The following is a 23,771-nucleotide window of genomic DNA, read 5'->3' as shown; positions in this document are numbered from 1 at the left end:
GGGGAACACAGACTGGGGGGGGGGGGGCAACACAGACTGGGGGAGGGGGGCAACACAGGGGGGGTGGGGCTCAGTGCACATGCGCGGTTACCCAGCGCGGCCTGTAGGGGGCAGCAGCGGCGGAGTGGGAGTGGGAGTGGGGAGAGCCGTGTCGGGGTGTGGGGTGTGGGGGGGAGTGGCGGTGAGGCCTCTCTCGGTCTCTCTCGGTGTCTCTGCCCCGCGATGGCCACGTTTTTCGGGGAGGTGCTGCCGGTCTTCTCTCGGGCCGTGAGGGAGGAGGAGGAGGAGGGCCGCGAGGCCGCGAGTCACAGGTACACCGCGGGAACTCGCACTGCGTATACACTGTGTACGCGGCACTCGCGCTGCGTATACGCTGTGTACGCGGCACTCGCGCTGTGTATACGGTGTGTACGCGGCACTCGCACTGCGTATACGGTGTGTACGCGGCACTCGCGCTGTGTATACGCTGTGTACGCGGCACTCGCGCTGCGTATACGGTGTGTACGCGGCACCCGCACTGCGTATACGCTGTGTACGCGGCACTCACGCTGCGTATACGCTGTGTACGCGGCACTCGCACTGCGTATACGGTGTGTACGCGGCACCCGCGCGGCGCACACAGTGCGTACACAGCACCCGCACGCGTACACAGGGCGCACGGCGCGTACCCAGGGCGCAAAGTGTGTGCACGCGGTGATACGCAAGGGGCTTGTACGCCTCGGTGCAGGGCGGCGGGAGGGAGTCCGGGTGCTGCGCGCACGCAGGACGTGGCGTGAACGGCGGCGCGTGAGCTTGTGTCGGCCGCGGCCGTCGGGAGGCGGGTGGGTCGCTCCGGTCTGGGGCTCGGAGGCCTGCGCCGCGTCTCACGACGGTGCCCGTGTCCGCCCGCCAGAGAGGTTCGCGTCCAGTGGCTTCCGGAGAACCAGGGGGCGACGGGAAGCTGCGCGGGTCGGTGTCCGCCGCGCTCCGCCCTGATCGTGGCTGTGGGGCCCAACGCCGTGGGTGAGTGAGTCACGGTGACAGCCCCTTCGCCTGTCCGTCCGGCGCAGTCGCAGCACTTTACACCGAACAACGATAAGCCGCGCGTTCGATACGGCGCCCCCCCCCCCCCCCCGCGCTCGTCTCCGAGACGCCTCAACGCGCTTCGCAGAATGTAATAATAATAATAATGATAATAATAATGATAATAATAATCCTCGCATTTGATATAGCGCTTTTCACGTCAGGAGGACGTCCCAAAGCGCTTCACAGAACACACTGTAAAGTGAATCGACTGTATATTTGTGGGCGAACGCGGCAGCCAATTGCGCACAGCAATGTCCCACAAACTGTGGTAGATTGAAAATGACCAATTTATTATTGTTTTTGGTTTTGGAGGGATTATTATTAGGCTCTGTGTGGAGTAAGGAAACTTGCCCAAGGTTTCACCCTGCCTGGAATTGAACTCGGGTCTCTCGCTCGCAAAGCGAGTGCTCTAACCACTGAGCCACAGGACTCCACGAGTCCTACCGCACAGTGAAGTGACCGTGCATTTTGTGGGCGAAACGCGGCAGCCGATTGCGCACAGCGGCGGCCCGCGAACCGTCGTGGATTGAGCGACCCAACTGCAGCATATGCCGTGAAACGCTTTTGAGACGTCTTGACGACGCGTTAAGGCGCCGTCTCAAACGCAAGGAATATTCGTAGTGGTAGCAGTAGTAGTACGATTCACTATGGTCATGCATTGCGGATATAACGTTAGATATAACATGAATGCTGTGACGTTATTTAGCGCCGCCTCTTTGCTGGACAGGTACGTAGACTTGGATGATTTCATACATTCAGTCGAAGCCACGTAATGTGCACATTCTCCCACCCCCCACCCCCCGAACTGGACGTGCTCTCTGCTCCCCGGTCTTCGCTGGGAGTTTGTCAGATGTTCTGCCCATCCCTTCTCTTCTCTCTCTCTTCCCTGCCCGCACACCACCACCACCACCACCAGCCCCCCCACCACCAAGCATTTGATCGGGTCTCAACCCTCATTCCGCGCGTTAGTGGCTCCGGGGCCGCAGTGAAAGCGAGAGCAAATTATATTTAATTCACGTAGGGAGGTCGTCCCGATGTCCTGGACAGTCAAGGGTTTACACCAGAGCTACGGTCTGGAGTTGAGGGGTGGAGGGCGAGCGGGGGGGGGGGGGGGGTGGCGCGGAGGGATGGGGGTGGGTAGCGGTGGCGGGAAGCAGGCTGAAGGGCAGGCGCAGAGGAAAGCTTTGAGACAGGCCTTGAAGGAGGTGAGTGAGGGGACGAGTCAGCGGGCGGGAGCAGATGAGCTTTTTCTTCGACAAATCTCTTTCAACCCCCTCGTGCAGGGTTTGTCAACGCTTTTGTACAAAGTGCTGGCGACTGGGAGGTTATCGGAACGGTGACTTTGTGGAACGAGGCCGTCGAAGGGACAAAGAACCTGGCCCAGGAGTTCCCAACGGACTCGTCCTGTCTTCTGTACCGGCTGACCTCAAACCCCAACGTAAGCTGTGTGCGCGCAAATTAGCCGCCTTCCTTTCCCACAAACAGCGCAGCGACTACACTTGGCAGTAAAAATCCAGCAAAGTGCTTTGAGATGGCGGTTCGAGATACCTCGAGGGCAGCCAATTCCTTACCCGGGTGATTGATTTGTCGGCCAGGACACCAGGAGAAAGAAACTCCCCTCACTTTTCAAGTGAGCGCCGCTCGGATCTTTTAATGTCCACCTGAAAAGGACACAGGTGGTTTAAAATCTGATCTCTGAGCGCTTGATCGACCAGTTAGGGAGCTAAAGCTCCCGTGACACAAATGCACAAGAGAAGGGAGTTCCTCTCTCGAACAATCTCCCCCTTCCCCGCCCCCACCCCACCCCACCCCGATTAAATCGATCACTCACTTCGGCTTATTTTCCTGAGAGGCGAAATTGGCTGCCACATTTTTGCATGTAAAACCTTGTAAGCAGTAGCTGTTAATACTACTACTACTACTACTAATAATAATAGTAATAATCCTACACTATTTGATGTAGGATTATTTGACGTTGCTCCTTATCGCGAGCCTGTACCACCCGAGGAGCGTGCAGACAACGTGGTATGTTCCAGAAAGACGATGACATGCTTGTGAGGTTCATGTCCGAAAGGGGGGGGGGGTGCAGAGCCGAAACACTTGCTGTGCTAATGGGTGCTAATCCTCACGTCCCTCTTCTCTCTGTAGATCTTAACCTGTCATTGTAGTGACGTCGTGCCCGAGGATCAGCTCTTCCAGTGGACCGACAAGGTAAGCCTGACTGAGGGCAGAGAATCCTCCCACTCAGCTCCTGTTAACCCTGCCAGCCAAAGCCCTAACGGGTAGGGTGGTCCTAGCCGGACAACCAGCGGGAAAGCTTGGCAATGACAGTTATAGCTGGTTAGACTCCAGCAGTTACCCCAAGCCTTGGCTCTTGCCAACCTGCGCCTAATACTTTCCGGAATTAGGTGAATAAGATGCGTCCCTCCAGGGAGAGAGGGTGCGCATTCCATCCCGACAACCTATCTCTGGGATTTCCGTGTGTAGGTGGAACCCATGGAATTGTTAGTTTGGTTTGGATGCTCTTAAGTACGGTGATGGGTTTCCGCACGTGTCAGACACCCGGCGGACACCTGGAAAAAGCCTGACTGCCTCCAGCCTGGTTCAGTCACTTGCTCTCTTGCCTTTCGGTGGTGGGTTCAAGCCTTACATTGGGGACACTGATGTTTACACTGGGGAGGGTGTGGGGGTGTGGGGCGGGGGATGGGGGGGGTTCCTGCAATATGTGAGGTGCCGTCCTTCGGATGAGACGTTAAACTGAGGTCCCGCCCCTCACACAGGGTAGCGTCCCAGAGCGCTTGGCAGTGGCGGAGCACCGCGGCTCGGCATCAGGCTCCTCCACTGTTAAGCATTCCGAGACCCTTCCCTGCTTGAAGGACGCGATATAACAGCAACGACTTGCACTTCTATAGCGCCCTCCACGAAGGGGAGCATCTCAGAGCGCAAGTCGTTGACGCGAAAAGTGCTTTATCAGATGTAAGGATCATCACTATTGTATTACAGTTTAAAATTTGTAACGCAAAGTGCTGTGAGACAATTAGGATTACTAACGTTAGGATTATTTTTATATTGATGTATACAGTCTATATATAGGCATGACGTTTGTCAATGTGTGTACGTTTCTCTCGACTCCAGGTCTTTGCAAGTCTCCAGAAACAGAATTTAAATGTGATTGTGCTGTCAAACTGCTCGATGGCTGAGTACAAGTCAGCCGAACCCGTCTCCGGTTTGGTCATGCCTTTCCTCCGCGCTCTGAAGACAAAAGAGTTCAAAGACAGTCTATGCTGTCCGCTCCTGGAGCAACCCAACATAATCACTGGGCTCCCTGCGGCAGGTAGGGACCGCGTGNTTTTTTTCGTGTGTGGAAACAGGAACAAAACTTATTTGTAGCGTAGTGGTTAGCACGCTCACCTCGCGAGCGAGAGGACCTGGGTTCGATTCCCAGGCCAAGCGAAACCTTAAGGTAACGTTTACTCCACGCGCCTCTGTTTACCTAACATTAAGTAGGAACCTATTTTTTAGTCAATTGGCGGATCACTTTCCAGGTGTAATAATCGATTTAAAAAAAATAATGATTTGGCCACTCAATCCACGGCTGTTTGTGGGACACTGCTGTGCGCAATTGGCTGCCGCCTTTCGCCCACAAAATATGCAGTCAATTCACTTTACAGTATATTCTGTGAAGCGCTTTGAGGCGGGGTATCGAAGACCTGATAAGGCGCTGTATCAAATGCAAGGATTATTATTATTATTCAATGCAGCAGCCAGTTTGCACACAGTGATTTCCCACAGTCATTGAGTGAGCGAGAGAGAGAGAAAGAGAGAGTGTGTGCGTATGAGGGAGTGTGAGGGAGGGAGGGAAGGTGGGTGTGTGGGTGGGTCAGTTAGGACACCGTGAGAAACTCACTTCTCTTTCCGAAGAGCACAGCGGGATCCTTAACGTCCACCAGAACAGGCACAGGCGGAACCTCGGTTTAAAATCTCATCCGAAGGATGGCACCTTGGACAATGCAACACCCCCCCAGTAGTGCATTGGAGCGTCAGCTTAGGCTGTACGTTAGGGCTTTGGTTTGCAGGGTTAACAGGCGCTGACTGGGAGGATTCTCTGCCCCCAGTGACTGTTCTGCTCTTCCAGGTCCTGCCAATGAACCAGGCTGTGCTGTTATCAGCAGTGCCCTGGGACACTGTGGACCCTCCTGGCTCGAAGGAGACCCCGTACAGTGATTCTCGAAGTCTTCTGCGAATGTGACCCCTCTGTTTCCTAACTATTGGCTTTCCTCTGGCGTCTCACACAGTTCTGAGCTACTGCCAGGTGTGGCATATACCCGCGGTTGTATATCAGTGCCACAGCAATGTCACCCACCTGGACTCGGAGACGATAGGAGCCTTCAAGCCTCTCCTGTCCTGCCACATTGCAGTTCCCTTCGAGAAGGTAAGAGACGGGTCACAGAGCACTTGACTGCTTTTTTTTTCCGCTGGAGAGAAAGAGATTGATTGATCGATCGATTGATTGATCGAAAGAAAGGGGATATGATTGGAGGTGGTACGTTTCCGATAGAGGTGATCAGTTTCCAAAGTAGTATGTCAAAGTTAAAGGGAGAAGGGGAGGGAGAGAGGGAAAACAGTCTCCTGTATTTGGGGAGCTTGCGATGACGAGGGAGTATGAACCACTTCACAATGTATTCTGTGAAGCTCTTTAAGACATCTCAACAAGGTGATAAGGCGGTGTAGCAAGGATTATAAAGATTATTATTAAAGGCAGGCTGGTACCCTGACAATCTCTGACTGACGTCTCTCGTTCCATTGCAGGATATCTCTCGGAGCGCTGAAATACTGAAGAAACTGTTCGAGAATTTCAATGTCCAAAGCAACCTGTACACATGAGAGAGAATGTCTTCTTGCATATCTTAACCTCCTGTCCTTCACAACCCTGGGTTTAGCAATGTTTTCCCGGAAGCAAAAGTATCATTTGATATTCAGTGTATTTTATTGTATTTCGTGGTAAATAAAAAAAATAGTTTTCCCGCAATATTCTGTTTTTAATTACAATCATAATCTTTGCATTTGATACAGCGCCTTATCACGTCGTTGAGACATCTCAAAGCGCTTCACAGGATATGTTGTAAATTGGATTGACTGTGTATTTTGTGGCCGAAATACGGCAGGCAATTGCACACAGCAGCGTCCCACAAACAGTCGTGGATTGAGTGAGGGATTATTACCGTGGGAAAGCGATCTGCCAATCAACTAACAACCGGGTTCCTACTTAAAACGCCTAGGTAAACAGAGGCATGTGGAGTAGGGAAACTTGCCTAAGGTTTCACCCCGCCCGTGAATCTCGCTTGTGAGGCGAGCGGGTTAACCACTACGCTACCAGAATCCCATCCCGTAGCGTGTATTTCACAAGTATTTCAAATCAGAGCATTTACAGCGCGGAAGTTAGCAATGTGGAAATCTACAGCACAGAAAGAAGGCCATTGAGTCCACGTCGACTCACAGAGCAAGAGATTGCTTCAATCCCACGTCCCTGCCTTATCCCCAAACCCTTTTCAATCCTCTCTTTTATATGTCCGTCTACTTCCCTCTTGAAAGCCACGCGCAATGCCCTCCATTGTATGTACGGCAGATGATTGGGAGTCCTGTAGCTCAGTGGTTAGAGCACTCGCCTTGCAAGCGAGAGACCTGAGTTCAGTTCCAGGCAGAGGGCGAAACCTTGGGCAAGTTTCCTTACTCCACACACACAGAGCCTAATAATAATCCCTCCAAAACCCAAAACAATAATAAATTGGTCATCTTCAATCCACGACTGTTTGTGGGGACGCTGCTGTGCGAAATTGGCTGCTGCGTTTCGCCCACAAATGTACAGTCAATTCACTTTACAGTGTATTCTGTGAAGCGCTTTTGAGACGTCGAGAAGACGTGAAAAGCGCTATATCAAATGCAAGGATTATTATGATTTGAAAATTGCAGAGGTGGATGGAGCTTGTAATGATATAGCGCCCCTCACGCAGGGTAGCTAGCGTCCTGGAGCGCTTGACAGTGGCAGAGCACGACTCCGAGTAGTGAGGAGGTGACGGTAGACTCAGTTGAAGAGGGAGGTCCGAAGGAGGGGGCAAGGCGGAGGGATTGAGGGAGAGAGTTTTGGGGTGTCATGGCTGGAGGGGGAGTGGGGTGGGTGAGGTGGGGGGTGTTTGCGGTTGTCCAGCAATAAACTGAGCAGGAACAATAAAATTCTAAAACCCGCTCATCAGAGAAGCACAGCTATTAATCCAACACATTTATCTAATACGAGTACCGGCATCAGTAATTTCTCTTAAACGTCCCTGGATTTGGTTTATAAAATATGGTCACCCTCTGCTAAGGAGTTCTGCCCGACTCATCCACCCCTCCCCACCCTCCCACCCTTCCGAGGGTGAGACCCGTTTTGTGTTAAAGGACAGACGAGCGTTTGACGGCTGCAAAACAGACCATAAACAGCACACATGGCCCCAGCACACCAGACAGCTAATAGCCCAGCTCTGTAACTCAGACATGATGTCATGCCCTTGAGAGGAAAAGGTTCTAGGTCCTTGCCAGTAATGCAGGGGTTTTTTTTCTTTGCGAAGAAGTAGAATAATAATATTAAGAATCCTTGCATTTGATACAGCGCCTTAGCAGGTCATTGAGACGTCTCAAAGCGCTTCACGGGATGTATTGTAAAGTGGATTGACTATTTTGGGGGGTGGGGTGGGGTGCGAAACGCGGCAGCCAATTGCACACGGCAGTGTCCCATGAACAGCCGTGGGTTGAGTGACCACATTTGTTCTTTGAGGGATTATTATTACCCCCTAGAAAGTGAACCGTCAATGACTCATCCGGGTTCCTACTTACCGCTAGGTAAACCGAGGCGTGCGGAGTAAGGAAGCTTGCCTTAGGTTTTGCCCCGCTCGGGAATTGAACCCAGGTCCTCTCGCTTGCTTGAAGCGAGCGCGCTAACCACTACGCTATGGGATTCCACGAGTACCCTTCTGTCAAATGGCAAAGGTTGCACTCGGAGGAGAAAGCGATATAACAGTTACAAACTTTACATTTGATACGGCGCCTTCTCAGGTCGTCGAGACCTCTCAGGATTTTACTGTGAAGTGTAGTGAATGTTTATTTTGAAGGCCAACGCGGCAACCAATTTGCCCACAGCAACGTCCCACAAACAGCCGTGGAAATGAACCAACTAATTTTATTCGGGAGGACTGTCAGCCAGGACACCGGGAGAGAGAAAACCCCCTTATCTTTTCCAAAACCCTCGGTTGAATGTCTCATCCGAAGATCGGCACCTCCGACAATGCAGAGCTCGGTCATTACATGGCTGTTTGTGGGACGTCGCTGAACGCAATTTGGCTGCCGCGTTCACCCACGCATTCATAGTCTCTGTTTCAATAACCCGTGAAGCACAAAACTCCTGATGATTCACCTTGGAGCTCATCGCTCCCAAGGCAAAAGGACCCAGTGATGAGTTATCAGGTGCGGCGAGTTAGGTGTGTGTCTAGATGCATAAATAAATACAGCTGGGGTTTATTGTCAGCGCGATGACTTAAGTGGTAGTGACAAGTTAAGCCGGGGACGAGTTATCAGCCTCTGAGTCAAAAGATTGTGGGTTCATGTTGTTCAGACGTCTCAAAGCGCAACATCACCCGGCTCCGCCACTGTCTCTCCCCTCAGACCGCTGAACCACTCATCCACGCATATGTTACATCTAGGCTCGGCTGAGCCAGCTCCCTGCCTGTCGGCCTTTCAAACTCTTCCCTCCACAAACATCGGATCGTCCAGAACTCTGCAGCTCGTGCCTTCTCCCGCACCAGGCTCCGTGACCCCATCACTCCTGCCCTCGCCCGGCTCCACTGGCTCCCCATCCCTCAGAGGATAGATGGAGTTTAAAATCCTTGTCCTCGCCTTCAATACCCTCCTCGGCCTTGCTCCTTCCCACGTCTGATACCTGCTAACCCATATCCGCTTCCTCTGCTCAGCAGGCCGTGGCCTGCTCCACGTCCTCCGCCCGGCCCGACCCACTATCGGCGGTCGGGCCTTCAGCTTCTCTGCCCCCATCCTCTGGAACTCCATCCTACGGTCCCTTTGTCTTGCTCCCTCCCTCGTCTCCTTCAAAGCACGTCTCCAGACCCTCCTCTTCATCCACTCATTCGGATACCCCTACCCTCCCTTCCTCCTATCACCCTGATCCCAACTCCCTGCTCCAAATCGCTGACTGTCCAGCACTTTGGGACGTCCTCCCAACGTGAAAGGCGCTGTCCGAATGTTGTTGTTCAAGCCACACCTCGGGACTTGGAATCACATAGTCTAAGCTGATACTCCAATGTAGTGCTGGGGAAATGCTGCTTTGCTGGAGGTGCCTGATCTGATGGCCTTTGGATGAGACGTTAAACCGAGGTCCTGTCCGCCTGTTCAGGTGGACGTTAAAACTTCCATGGCTCTATTCGAAAAGAGAAGGGAGTTTCTCTCTCTGGCCAACAATCCCCCAGATAAAATTGGTCACTCGCTCCATGGCTGTTTGTGGGGACATTGCTGCGCTCAAATTGGCTGCCGAGTTTTGCCCATAACATACACAGTCACTCCTTGTGAGGCACTCCCACCGTGTTAATGCATTGCAAATGCAAAGGATATTATGATATTGTCACCTCGAGAAGTGTTTGGGTGCACCAAGGACCATGCCTCTGCTGGCCACCAGGAGCGATGTTGGCCTGTTTCTCCTGCCCTGACCTGACGGTAAGTGAACAAGCTGCCGATGTGGTTGGGAAGAAGAAGAAAGAGAGAGAGAGAGAAAGAGAGAGAGATGGAGAGAACGTGCAGTGAGAAAATAGTGCTCTGGCCATTAAACCCTGCAAAGCCTGATCGGGTTGGGTGGTCCCAGCTGGACAAGCAGCGGGAAAGCTTGCCAGGTTGCGCTATCGATGGCAGGCTATGCCGTTTTAGCTGGTTAGACTCCAGCAGTTACCCCAACTCACACTCTGGGGTCCCCCCAAGCCTTGGCTCTTGCCAACCGATGCCTGCCTAACCCACTGAGCCTCACGCTCGAGCGCTCAGCTTAAGATGGTCCTTGAATGAATGCAGTGTCAGGGACGTTGAATTCACAGCCCAAGTTGACACTGCAGGGCAGAGCTGGGGTGCCGGAGGTGCTGTCCTTTGAATGAGACGTTATCGTAGGTCCCTTTGAAGATCACGCTGCGCTATTCGAAATAAGAAGGGAGTTTCTCTCACCCGCTGCAAGGGAGTGGGGGTGGGGGGGTGCGGGGGGAAGTGGGGGCCAAGTGGAGGGGCTGCAGAATGAAGTTCCAGAGGGTGAGGACAGAGTGGCAGAAGGCCAACAGTGGGACGAGCGAGGCGGGGGATAAGGCGTGTTAGCAAATGCAAGGATTATTATTATTATTATTTGTTATTATTATTATTAATTATTATTATTGCAAGGAACGGGGATCAGGCCCACGACAGTGGGTGGTCCACGACACAGCGACCGAAGCACCCTCTGTGTTTATTAAATGTGACGGCTGCTTTGAATAGCTCCGGGTCGCGGGTCAAAACATGGTTTAGTTTCACCAGAGATTGATATCGTTCAGTTTCCCACTTCCTAACCTCTCGCATCCTGTGGCCAAAAATAGAACGCTCATTCCTTCCCCTCCGCCCTCTCCCCCTCCGCTCTCCCTCTCCCCCCCCCCCCACCCCCTCCCTTCTCTCCACGCGCAAACACATTTTGACCACATTTCCTTTTACTCTTGACCCCCCCTCCCCACCACCCCCCACCTCCCACCCCACCCCACCCCCCCAACACTCCCCCTGCTCCATGCTCGCTCCTCTTAACCCTTGAGATTCAAAAGCTCTCAAGTCCGTTTTTCGCTCGCAAAGCAATCGACCTTCGGCTTGGCCTTTTAACCCTTTCATCTGCAAGCTCCCAGGAAATGCACAGTCAATTGAAAGGCTGGCCGAAGCCGATTCGATAACAACTTTCAGTAGGGAAGTAGATAATTATTTGGGGAGGGCAAGTTTGCAGGGCTATGGGGAGAGAGCGGGGGAGCGGGATTGATTTGGATAGCTCCTTTCAAAGAGCCGGCAAAGACACGATGGGCCGAATGGACTTCTTCTGTGCCTTATAATTCTATGATTCTATGAATTCACTTTACAAGTATAGCCTGTCTGGAGGAGGGATCGCTTTCCGGGGGTAATAATCCCTCCAAAAATAATAATAATAATAACAATTTCGTCACTCAATTCCCGACTGCTTGTGGGACGCTGCTGTGCGTAATTGGCTGCCGCGTTTCACCCACAAACTGTACAGTCAATCCGCTTGACAGTATATTCCGTGAAGCGCTTTGAGACGTCTCGACGATGTGATAAGGCGCTGTATCAAGTGCGAGGATTATTGTTACGTATAAGGCTTACAGTCTCCCAGTCATAAACACGCAGGGCCTGGGATAACCGCATTTCACGGCTGGTTTCAGTGTCTTTTAGTTACGGAGGTTGATTCTGGAGTGAGTGGAACTCACCCTTAATGAGGAGCAGGGCAGCGGTGAGCGGAAGCTGAGAGCCTGGTCGGGGAGGAAATGTGGTAGTGATTTTGTCGTGATTTGTGTGAGGCTGAACTCTTGAGGTCTGGATGGCAGAGCCTGGAGGGCACAGTTCACCCCGACTCTAACCTGGGCACTTACTGGGGCTCCCAGCTGTAGGATGCTGACTGTGACTACTCAGCACCATAAACTAAACCAGATGCAGATGATAATACTAATAATCCTTGCATTCGATATAGTGGCTTAGCTGGTCATCGAGACGTCCCAAAGCTCTTCACAGGATACACTGCAAAGTGTGGTGACCATGTATCTTGTGGGCGAAACCGGCAGCCACTTTGCACACAGCAGCGTCCCCACAAATAGTGACTAATTTTATTTGGGGGATTGTTGGCCAGGACACCGGGAAAGAGAGAGAGAGAGAACGAGACTCCCTTCTCTTTTCAAATTGTGCATTCATATAGATTTTTAACGTCCACCTGGCACCTCTGACAACCATAACCCATTGCCAAAGTTGCGCTGGTGGTGAATTGGGGCCGAATGACGCAATTTATCCCCAAAGGGGGGAAATCTATATTACTTGCCGTAAAACATTTGGAGAATGTCTGGTTTGCCGTCAAAACACTGAACTGAGACCTAAGAGAGGAATAGGAGAGCGGGGTGGTGGGTGGGAGGCGAGGGGGAAGGGGTGAGGCTACATCCAATACAAATTACATTGACGCAGTTCCTTTCACGCCGGGAGGACGTCTCAAAGCACCTAGTGGTGGGGGTAGAAGCCGAAGTGGGGGGGGGGGTGGGGGGGCGGCGGTCAAAGCGATAGGTCTGATGAAGGACCTTGAACGAGGCAAAGGAAGGGAGGGACTTGGAGGGACAGACCAGTCACTGGGATCAGGGACTCTTCCCACTCTGCTCTTGTTAACCCTCCAAGCCAGGGCACTGGTAGGTAGGATGTGACCTAGCTGGACAAGCAGCGGGAAAGCTTGCCAGACAGCGCTATCCATGGCAAGTCAGAGTCTCTCTGGAACAGAATTCCAGAAAGTGGAAGCAGATAGATTGAAAGCACAACTGCCGATGGGAGGGTGGATATAGGGTGATGGATGTGAAGCAGGCTGGTGCCTCTCTGAGCAAAAGGAGCGAGTGGGTCAACAACAACAGGAACTTGGATTTATATAGCGCCCTTCACGCTGATCTGCGTCTCGGAGTGCTTGAGCATTTGGGTCAGCAAGGTTTGAGGAGGTCACAGGGGTAAAGGTGAGGGAGGAACGAGACCGTGGAGGGATTTGAAGGTGAGAATGAGGATCTTGAACTTGATTGGCAGGATGATAGGGAGCCAGTGGAGGAGTGAGGATGAGGAGGTGATTGGCATTAAAAAGCAGATGAGAGGAGAGGACAGTAGGGTGGGTAAGTGTGGAAGGATAAGATCAGTTGGTCCGAGGACTGTCTTCATCCAAACCGATCTTGGGATCTCAGCCCGCAGTATTCCAGGGCGCTGATGATGGCAGCACAGCCCAGCCTGGCTCATCGACAAGTCTTGGAAGGGCAAACCAGTCACCGGGGGGCAGGGAATCCTCCCACTCAGCTCCCATTAACCCTACAACAACAACAACATTACATTTGTATAGTGCCTTTCACGTCGGGAGGACGTCCCAAGGCACTGGACAGTCAGTGTTTCGGACCTGAACTGGTGGTTGGGCTCAGAGAGGGTGGAGGGCGGTGGGGGGGGGGGGCAGGAGGATGATCGACAGCAAGGTCGAAGAGGAGGGTCTTGAGATGGGTCTTGAAGGAGACAAGGGAGGGGGCGAGGTGGAGGGACTGCGGGCTGGAGTTCCAGAGGGTGGGGGCAGAGTGGCTGAAGGCCCGCCCACCATGGTGGGGCGAGCGAAGCGGGGGCGTGAAGCAGACTGGAGCCCGCTGAGCGGAGGGAGCGGGCAGGTTGGCAGGGGGTAAGGAGGTCGGAGAGGTAGGGGAGAGCAAGGGCATGGAGGGCTTTGAAGCTGAGGATCAGGGTAATGAACTGTATCCTCTGTGTGATGGGAAGCCAGGGGAGTCGGGCGAGGATGGGGGTGATAGGGTCACAGAGCCTGGTGCGGGAGAGGACACGGGCTGCAGAGTTCTGGATGATCTGCAGCCTACGAAGGGAGGAGTTGGGGAGGCCGACAAGCCAGGAGCTTGCGTAGTCAAGCCTGGATGTTATGAATGCGTGCATGTGGGTTTCAGCGGCCTGCGGTGTGAGACAACAACAACAACAACAACAACAAGATTCCATTTATAGAGCGCCTTTCACGGCGGGAGGACGTCCCAAGGCAGGCCAAAGCTCTAACGGCTAGAGTGTCCTAGCTGGACCTAGCGGGAAAGCTTGGCCAGACAGCGCTCTCAATGGCAAGCTACGCGGTTTGGGCTGGTTAGGCTCCAGCAGTTACCCCCCCCCCCCCCCCAACGCACACTCTGGGGTCCCCCCAAGCCTTGGCTCTTTGCAAAACCTGCGCCTAAGACTCTCCGGAATTAGGTAAGCAGGGTGCGTCCCTCCAGGGAGAGAGAGAGAGAGAGCGTTCCGTTCCGACAGTCTAACCTGTGGGACAACAACAACAACAACAAGATTCCATTTATAAAGCGCCTTTCACGTCAGGAGGACGTCCCAAGGCGCTGCACAGTTGGGTCATGACCCGAGCAGGGGGGGAAATGGTCAGGGTGAGGGGAGGGAAGGGAGGGAGCGAGGAGGGGGAAATGGTCAGGGTGAGGGGAGGGAAGGGAGGGAGCGAGGAGGGGGGAAATGGTCAGGGTGAGGGGAGGGAAGGGAGGCAGCGAGGAGGGGGAAGAGAGTCGAGAGGGGAGCTGAAGGCTCGGTCAAAGAGAAAGGTCTTGAGACCGGCCTTGAAGGAGGAAAGGGAGGAAGCGGCGAAGGCACTGGGGGATGGAGTTCCAGAGCCTAGGGTCTGAGAGGCTGAAGACCCGGCCACCGATGGTAGGGCGATTGGGGCGGGGGACGTGGAGCAGACCGGAGCCAGAGGAATGGAGGGTACGGGCAGGTAGGTAGGGGGATAGTAGGTTGGAGAGGTAGGAGGGAGCAAGGCCGTGAATGGCCTTGTAGGTGAGGATGAGGATCTTGAAATCACGTGCGGGTGGGAGGCCTGGAGTTCTCAGTCGGGTTTGGAGACTCTTAAGCAACGGCGATGGGGTCTCCGCAAGCGTCGGGGACCCAAAAGGAGATGTCAGCGCGATGGCGTGAGGGGCACTGATCTTCTCGAGGGCGGCTGCAGTCTGATGTTTTTACCACCGGATGGCGCAATCAGGTGCAGCCGGAGAGCCCTGCGTGGAGTCCCTGTGGCGTGTCGGTTCTCTTGAGCGAGAGGACCCAGGTTCGATTCCCGGGCAGGGCGAAACTTTAGGCAAGTTTTCTTCGCTCCGCACGCCTCTGTTTGCCGAGCAGGACGCAGGAATCAGTTAGTCATTTGGCGGATTGCTTTCCGGGGCTGATAAAACCTCTTTAATAATGATAATAATTAATAATCATAATAAACCTTGCGTTTGATATAGCGCCTCAGCATGTGGTTGAGACATCGCAGAGCACTTTACAGAATATACTGTGGAGCGAATTGACTGCATAATTTGTGGGCGAAACATTTTTCAAGAAAATGTGGTCATTCAATCCACGGCATTGCGGTGGGGAACCGTGTTTCTCCTTAATAGTTATTTAGTGTAAAGCGCTGTGACTGGATCAGGCGGACATAATAATAATAATAATAATAATCCTCGCATTTGATATCGCGCTCTTCACGTCTTCTCGACGTCTCAAAGCGCTTCACAGAATACACCGTAAAGTGAGTTGACTCTATAGTTGTGGGCGAGTCGCGGCAGCCAATTGCGCACAGCAGCGTCCCACAAACAGTCGTGGATTGAGTGACCAAATTATTACTATTATTCTTTCTTGAGGGATTATTATCAGGCGAGTGGCGTAAGGGAACTTCCCCAAGGTTTCGCCCTCCCGGGAATCAAACCCAGGTCTCTCGCTGGGTTCGATTCCCAAGATATATTGTAACACCCTCCACAAGTGAAGGATGTTACAATATACCCCGTGAATCGCTTTGATCTTCACCTTTGATAGAGCGCCCTGAAGTGCTTTGAGCCTTTTACCCCCCACCCCCAACCCCCCCCCACCCCACCCCACCCCCACGAATGTGAAAGCCACTACTGTATATGAATCACAAGGATTATCACTCTGTCAGTCATTAACATCGGAATACTATTGCTTTGCTTTGGTGTAAGATAATTTGGTCAATAATGTAGTCACTCAATCCATGACTGTTTGTGGGACACTGCTGCGGGTAGTTGGCCGCCACGTTTCGCCGACACAACACAAATTCACGTCACTTTATATTCTGTGAAGCGCTTTGAGATGCCTCATCAATATAATGAGGCGCTATATCAATTACGAGGATTATTTATTATTATTAGCAGTAAGATATAAATGAGTGAAGCACAGGGACTGTTATAAATTAGCGCAAGACGCCACCTGCTTTGATGTGAGCTATTTATTACTAAATGAGGCTTCCAGAGAATAAACCTTGGATCTACGGACAGCAGCTTTGCGGTTATCTCCTCAGCAGAACGCCACACAAGGACGAACACAGGATGCACCTCCCACGTCAAGTTGAAAGGAACACATTTGCTGCAGCAAAAAAAAACCTGTTCAGGTGGACGTTAAAGATCCCATGGCACTATTCGAAAAGAGAAGGAAAGGGGGTGGGGGGGATGAATGACCTCTACTGAGCCACTTGCTCAGGGATAGCTGTTCCCGAAATTTGGGGATTTGGGGAAAGAGGTGATCCCCAAATCCTATGAAACGCTTTGAAATGTTTCGATGACGAACCTCATCAAAGCATTTCAAAACTGCTTCGCAGGATTTGACTGTAAAGTATGGTGACTGTGTGTTTGTGGGCGAAAGCAGCAGCCAATTTGCACACAGCAATGTCCTACAAACAGCCATGGAGCGAGTGACCAATTTTATTGGGGGAGGCGGGGGGATTGTTGGCCAGGACACCGGGAGAGAGAGAGAGAGAGAAACTTCCTTCTCTTTTCTAATAGTGGGTCCTCGATTTAATATCTCATCCAAAGGACTGCTCTGGAATAACACAGTCGCTACACCGAGTTGAGATGAAAGACTTTCCTACGTTGTAGAGGTGCCGTGTTATACAGGCGAAGGTCTAAATTGTTAATCTTCATCGTTCTTATTATTGTTCTATTATTTACCTACCTGCGGAATCTCAGCCCAGTCATTGCCACAGTTTCCCCGTGGGTGAGCTGGCGTTATTTAATCGGGTAAACATTTGAACTCGGACGGTGAGTTGAAGCTTAGCTTTGTGAGTTGTCTGGCTTGTCTTGCGACATCGCTCCCACCCCCTCGCTACCCGTCATTGCCCAGGCATTTCAAAGGCAATTCAAGGAGAATAGCTAGATCAAATGTCAGTGTCAACCCAAGTACCTTTGCTCCCGGGTGTCTGGGTCATGAGACTTAGACCATTTTGACAGGAGAATGCATTATAGTTACACATTTACTAATGTTCTATTGCTTATCAGCTTAAGGTGTCAGTGTGGCTCGCTCGGTCGTGCTCTCGCCTCTGAGTCAGAAGGTTGCGGTTTCAAGCCACAAGACAGGGACGTTGCGTTCACACGGTCTGAGCTGAAGCTCGAGCGCAGTGCTGGGGGCGGGGGGCAGGGGGGCTGGGGGGGGGGTTTGGTGGGGGTATATTTTCGCGGGCGCCAAACGAGGCATCCGAATTGCGCACAGCAGCGTCCCACAAACAATCGCGGATTGAGTGACTGCGTTTTTTTAAATGGATAATTACCCCCAGGAAAAGCGATCTGCCAAAAAATGATGCCACCTTGTATGGATTCTCCCACTAAGAGGAAATAATTTCTCTGACTCAAGTGTGTGGGGTGGGGGGGGAGGTTGGAGGATTGGGGTAGGGTGGGGGGGGGGATGGGTAGAGAATCAGGGTGTGAGCGGATAAGGAGAGAGAGGTGGGCAATATTGATGCCTTCTTTGCGACGCCCGCCTGTGCAATTGCCTGCCTGATCCGTGGTGATTGCTGAGTTGCCCCCCGGGCAGAAACCAGCACGTGACTTCTGAACAACGATGCTTGTGAAAAATAAGCAGGTCAGTGACGTCACCAGAGCTCCAGCACCTCCTCGCTCCACCCCAGACAAGCAACAGTTCCAGGAAAGTTGCTCTCTGTATTGGCAGGAGAGGCCACTGTAACTAATACACAGGGAGAGAGACATACTGATAAACACACTGACGCACATACACACTGAAGTACACTCACAGACAGATTCGATGATGTACACACACGCTAATATATATGCACACATGCTAATATTGACACACACACACGCAACAACTTGCATTTACATGCACCCTGCACGCTGGACGGCATCTCGGAGCTCTTGAAACACACACACAGAAACACCCGAGCACACTGATCTATACACACACAGACATAGACACACACACACACACACATGCAGATCACACACACACAGATGTATACACAGAGAGACACACACAGATACACATGCATGCAGATATACCCAAAGACACACACAGAGACCGACACACGTACCCACGCACAAATAAATATATACGCAGAAACACACAAGAAAACACACAGGTTATAGACACGCATTGATATAACGCAGAGACACACACACACACACATACAGAGAGATCTCCACAAACACACATATACAGCCAACATAAACAGTTTGAAACATGGCAGTGTGTTATGAGCATTCAGCGTGATCTGGGCTTGTCTGAACAGTTGGGGAGTTTGCGGGCGTGTTGGTGAAATAGTTATAAAGATTTATCAATAACTAACAGCTGTCACCATTAACCGCCTGATATGTGTGTAAGGAATTGATTCCTGGAATGATAGCTCTCTTTGCTTTGCTTAATCACAATCCTTACATCTGATCCAGCGCCTTTCATGTCGGGAGGGCATCTCAATGCGCCTCGCAGGGTTTAGCTGTGTGTTTTGTAGGCAAAGGCAGCAGCCAATTTGGGGCAAAGCAATGTCCCCACAAACAGCCCGTGACGTGAAAGATCGACTTCATCTGGAAGGTTATCAGTCAGCACGCCGGCAGAGAGAAACTCCCTTCTCTTTTCTAATAGCGCCGCGAGATCTTTAACGCCCGCCTGAGCAGGCAGACGGGACCCCGGTCTACTGTCTCATCCGAAGGACGGTACCTCCGACAATGCAGCATCCTCCCCCCCCCCATCAACACCCGCGCCCCCACACCCCATCACACACACCCCGAGCACTGCATTGGAACATCAGGTTAGACGGTGTGATTCCAAGTCCCGGTTTGATGAACTTGTGCAAGATATTCCAGAACTAAAGATCCTGGGTGGAGTGAGAAAGGGGGAAGGTGGGTGGTGGGGGGTGGGTGGGGGTGAGGAAGGGGTTGTAACTCCTACCAATTTCCCCTTTCCTCCTCCTCCTCCTCCACCATCCCCCCCTCCCGCCTCTCTCCCTGCTCAGGTCTCTCGTCTTACACGAGACAAGAAGTACGTGAAAGTCATAAACGTGCATAGTTACAGGAGGCTTGTGAGGAGCATGAACCGTTCGCCTTCAAGCGCACTGTCACTACACTTGGCTCAGTGGGTTAGCGCTCCCTCTCGCCTCTGAGTCAGAAGGCTGTGGGTTCAAACCCCCAAGTCGGATCTTGGAATCACACGGTCTAAGCTGACGTTCCAATGTAACGCTGTCAGAGGTGACTTCCTTCGGATGAGATGTTAAATCCAGGTCCCGTCTGCGCCTGTTCAGGTGGATGTTAAAGATCCCGCGGCGCTATTCGAAAAGAGAAGGGATTTTTTCTCTCTCTCTCTCTCCCCTCCTCCCCCTTCCCCCGGTGTTCTGGCCCAAAATAATCTCTCCAAAAAAAAAATTGGACGCTCAATCCACGACTAAATTCTGGGCTGCCACGCTTTTCCCACAAGATACACAGTCAATCCGCTACACAAAATATTCTGTGAAGACGTGATAAGGGGCTGTATCAAATGCAAGGATCATTATTATACATATTTTACAGTATATTTATTAGTATTAGTATTCATTTAGTAGATATTAAACTCTCCTGAACGCTAGCCTGGGTGCGGGGGCGATATAAATGCAAGGTTTTGTTGTTGTTGTTGGCGTTCTTATCCCGTTTCGTGAACCCGCTGCTTCCCGGAGGAATCCGCGTGATTTCTATCTGCGTGCGAACAGGGCAGCTGTGAAACGTTTCTACGCCAGAGTCGTGTCGGCAGCAGTGGAGCTGACCTCGAAGTTGATGCCTGTGTCGTTTTGGAATGCGAAGTCCACATCTGCCTGCAATCAAACTCGACTCCGTTCACAAACACGTCACCTCTCCTCCTGCCTCACACCCCCCAGGCTCGATTTGGGGCTTGTGTTCGTAATACAACGAACTCCTGATAACTCGACCCCCGCCTTAACTTGTCGCTACCGCTTAAGACTTAAGCCATCAGGCCACCAATGTCCCGACTGAGTTGCCTTGTGCTTTTACTGTGAACTCCTAACTCGCCGCCCCTAATAACTAGTTGCCGAGCCCTTTTCCCTCGGAATCATGAGTTATCGGAGTTTGATGCACTTTTACTGCAAAAAGCCAAAAAGACGGGCGGGGAAACAGGGAATTAGGGGAAAACGCAGAAAAGCAGATTAATAGCAGAGTTCAGTAAACATGTGTGAGTCATACTCCTCCAGCCCCCATTAGCACCGAAGCCAACAATTGTGCATGAAATTCCTCCCACTCTACAGTACATTCCTGCAAACCCAATGAGACGCCTCAAAGTTAATCTTTGATGGAGAGGGTGGAGTGGTGTGTGTGGGGGTGTACTAGACCCTGACTGGCCACTGGGAGCACTGTAGTCATGGGAGTCCTGGTCCTGTGATCATGGGAGTCAGTGTTGTGTGGGTGAGCGAATGTGGTGGGGGAATAATAATAATAATAATAATAATCCTTGCATTTGATGCAGCGCCTTATCGCCTCGTTGAGATGTCTCAAAGCGCTTCACAGCGCATACTGTAAAGCGAATTGACTGTATATTTGGGGGGCGAAACGCGGCAGCCGATTGCGCGCAGCAGCGTCCCCACAAACAGTTGTAGGATCGAGTGGTCAAATTATTATTGTTATTACTTTTTTGAAGGGATTATTAACTCCCGGAAAGCGATCCGCCAATCGACTAACGACTCGGGTTCCTACGTATTGCTGGGTAAACAGAGGCGTGTGGAGTAAGGAAACTTGCCTAACTTTTTGCCCTGCCCGGAAATCAAACCCAGGTCCTCTCGCTTGCGAGGCGAGTGCTCTAACCAATACGCTACAGGACTCCACAAATTGGGGGGGTTGCGGTTGGGGTGGTGGGGGGTGGCGGGGGGGTGGGAGGGAGATGGAGTGGTGTGGGGAGAAAACCACTCTGGGACGTGACCTAGTGCTGAGTGTTCTGAACCCAGCACTTTACTCAGAGTGAGTCTGAATAAGCAACGGCAGTTAGTCAGCCCGATCAATAAAGAGCACATTTCAAAGGCTTTATTCATTCATGTGTATTTCTGTTTGCTTTGGCTGAGCTGTGCTGGGTTTATCGCCTCAGAGTCTGGCTGTTTGCCCAGTGGGGGGGTGGGGGGGTCATATGCGTTCCTGCCGATGGTTCCTTTGCTGGCAAATCAATTGACTTATAATAATAATAATAATCATCATCCTTGCATTTCATAGAGCATCTTATCACGTTGTTGAGACATCTCAAAGCGCTTCACAGCTTACACCGTAAAGTGTAGTGACTGTGTATTTTGTAGGCGTATGCGGTCAACCAATAATTTGCAAACAGCTACTTCCCCACAAACTGAACCACCAATTTTATCTGGGGGAGGAGATGGGGATGGGGGCTCGAACCCACAGCCTCCTGACTCACAGAGTGTTACCCACTGAGCCAGTCAACGGTGTAGGACCCTTTGGTGTAAATCAGCCACGTGCAGTCAGTGCGGTGGTGATTGTGTGTGTCCCGTGACACAGGGAAGTGCTGTTTGGTAAAAAACAATGAGTTGCATTGCGCAAGTGACAGAACGAAGCCTCACCCTGTGACTCACTGAGTCAATGACGTCAATATCTGTGCCTTGGGCCGGTAACCTGCCGGGTAGTGACTTGCAGATGTCTACTAACTGTAACTCGGGGTTGGGTTCATGAGAGAGAGCGGGAGGGGAGGAAGGCAGAAGGGGGAACCCCTCGAGCCAAGGCTCATTCCAGCTCTCACATCCCCAGCCCTTGCTGAAGTTTTACCGGCTTTCCCGCTGACGTGCTTTAACCCCTTAGTGACTGCAGTGACTCGGAAACAAACACACTGGTGTTTGCTGGTTTGTTTTGCTCACGGGCTTGTGATTCATACCCCGAGCGAACAGATGCTCCTCTGTCCAGCGCTTTGGGATGTCCTCCCGACATTAAAGACGCTACGTAACTGCTATTTGTTGTTGTTGTTGTTGCTGCTGTGGCGGTGGTGTGTTTAACACAGTGATTTCCTGGCTTAAATAATAAATGATAAATAATCCTTGCATTGATACAGGGCCTTATCACGTCTTTGAGACGGCTCAAAGCCCTTCACAGGACACACCGTAAAGTGAATTAACTGCGTATTTTGTGGGCAATAAGCGGCGGGCAGTTTACACACAGCAGCGTCCCACCAACAGTCATGGAGCGAGTGACCAATTTTATTTGGGGCATTATCGGCCAAGGCACCGGGAGAGAGAGAAACTCCCTTCTCTTTTCGAATAGAGCCGCGGGATCTTTAACATCCACCCGAACATGCGCAGACGGGAACCTCGATTTAACGAATCACCCGAAGGACGGCACCTCCGACAATGCAAACACCGACCCCAGCGCTGCATTGGAGCGTCAGCTTAGACTATGTGATTCAATGTCCCGCCGTGGGGGGGGCTTGAACCCATAACCTTCTGACTCAGAGGTGAGAGCGCTTGACGTCCTATCGCTTATTCCAGCAGTTTTTCCAGCGCACATGCTCTGGGGTGCCCAAAGTGGAGGGAGAGAGAGAGAGAGAGTGCATTCCATTGCAGACACGTGGCGATTTCTGTGAAGAGGTGACAAACATACGTGGAACTGACTTGGAGACGCCTAAGCACGGCGATCGGACTCTGTGTGTGCCAGACACCCGGCTGCACTAAAATGTTTCTAATAGTCATGGAAACAGTTAGCCATAGCTGTTCACATGATTTCCTTCTGAGACAGCAAACGGAAATGTGTCACTTTCAAGTCTGAACTGAATTCGCTCTGGGTCTCACAGTGAAAGGACGAAGGGAAGGAACGGCCAAAAGGCTGTTGGGGAGAAATCTCACTCGGGTCTTAAAGAAGGGACGGCTTCTCCCCCCCCCCGACCCCCCCTCCAGGTGTCCTGACCGATAATAATATTCCTTGAATTGATGAAACAACTCGAGTGAATGACCTGCCTGTGGCGCGTATGTCGTGCGACGTTAGTCACTCACCTCGCAGCTATGGCTCACTGCTTCCGTGACTATCAGAAACATTTTAGTGCAGCCGGGTGTCTGGCACACACGGAATCCCTCGCGAGAGGTCCCGAATCAATTCCCGGAAAGGGTGAAGTTTCCCTACTCCACACGACTCTGTTTACCGAGCAGTTAGGTCCTGTGAAGTGCTTTGATGAGCGCCTCTGAATCATCAATTCAAGGCTTAGTCCCCCGACTGTTTGTGGGTACGCTGCTGTGCGCAATTGGATGCCACGTTTCGCCCACAAAATATTCAGTCAATCCACTTTATAGTATATCCTGTGAGGCGCTTTTGAGGCGTCTCGACGACTTGATAAGGAGCCATATCAAATGCAAGGATCATTATTATTATTACATTATTAACTCCCCCCCCCCTCCCCTGGTGTATGCCATGCAATGTTGTTTACAAAGGGACTGTTTTTTTTTGTCTATAAACAGGCTCACACAGATAAAACAGAGTGCTGGCCTTTGCCAGTAATTTTCGCTGTGGGTTTTTTGGGGGGGCTTAAAGGAAAAGCGACTCCAGACATCTCAGGAATGCAGTTGGCTTCAGGCAAGTTGAGGTCTCTGGTGACCTCTCTGTGGTTAACAGTAAGAGCTG

At 51.8% G+C, this 23,771-nt stretch overlaps 1 protein-coding gene across 1 annotated transcript; it reads left to right on the top strand.

The window, feature by feature from the left end:
- The first annotated feature begins 156 nt into the window (after positions 1 to 156).
- On the top strand, positions 157 to 6,088 carry psmg1 (proteasome (prosome, macropain) assembly chaperone 1). Its single transcript, XM_042334298.1, has 7 exons — positions 157 to 311; positions 893 to 1,002; positions 2,349 to 2,503; positions 3,214 to 3,276; positions 4,201 to 4,399; positions 5,361 to 5,497; positions 5,875 to 6,088. The coding sequence occupies exons 1-7, from the start codon at positions 223 to 225 to the stop codon at positions 5,947 to 5,949; spliced, it is 828 nt and encodes a 275-aa protein (XP_042190232.1). The 5' UTR covers positions 157 to 222; the 3' UTR covers positions 5,950 to 6,088.
- Positions 6,089 to 23,771: the final 17,683 nt, after the last annotated feature.

Source organism: Callorhinchus milii, unplaced genomic scaffold (assembly GCF_018977255.1).
Source record: "Callorhinchus milii isolate IMCB2004 unplaced genomic scaffold, IMCB_Cmil_1.0 Scaffold4, whole genome shotgun sequence".
NCBI classification, from domain to species: domain Eukaryota; kingdom Metazoa; phylum Chordata; class Chondrichthyes; order Chimaeriformes; family Callorhinchidae; genus Callorhinchus; species Callorhinchus milii.
The sequence above is the reverse complement of the archived record's forward strand: the minus strand, read 5'-3'. Positions and strand labels throughout refer to the sequence as shown.

Excerpts from the sequence above, each read along its gene's own strand:
- psmg1 (XM_042334298.1), top strand. The coding sequence starts at position 223 with ATGGCCACGTTTTTCGGGGAGGTGCTGCCGGTCTTCTCTCGGGCCGTG. Across the intron at positions 312-892 it reads CGCGAGGCCGCGAGTCACAG|AGAGGTTCGCGTCCAGTGGC; the intron begins GTACACCGCGGG and ends TCCGCCCGCCAG. Across the intron at positions 4,400-5,360 it reads CACTGGGCTCCCTGCGGCAG|TTCTGAGCTACTGCCAGGTG; the intron begins GTAGGGACCGCG and ends CGTCTCACACAG.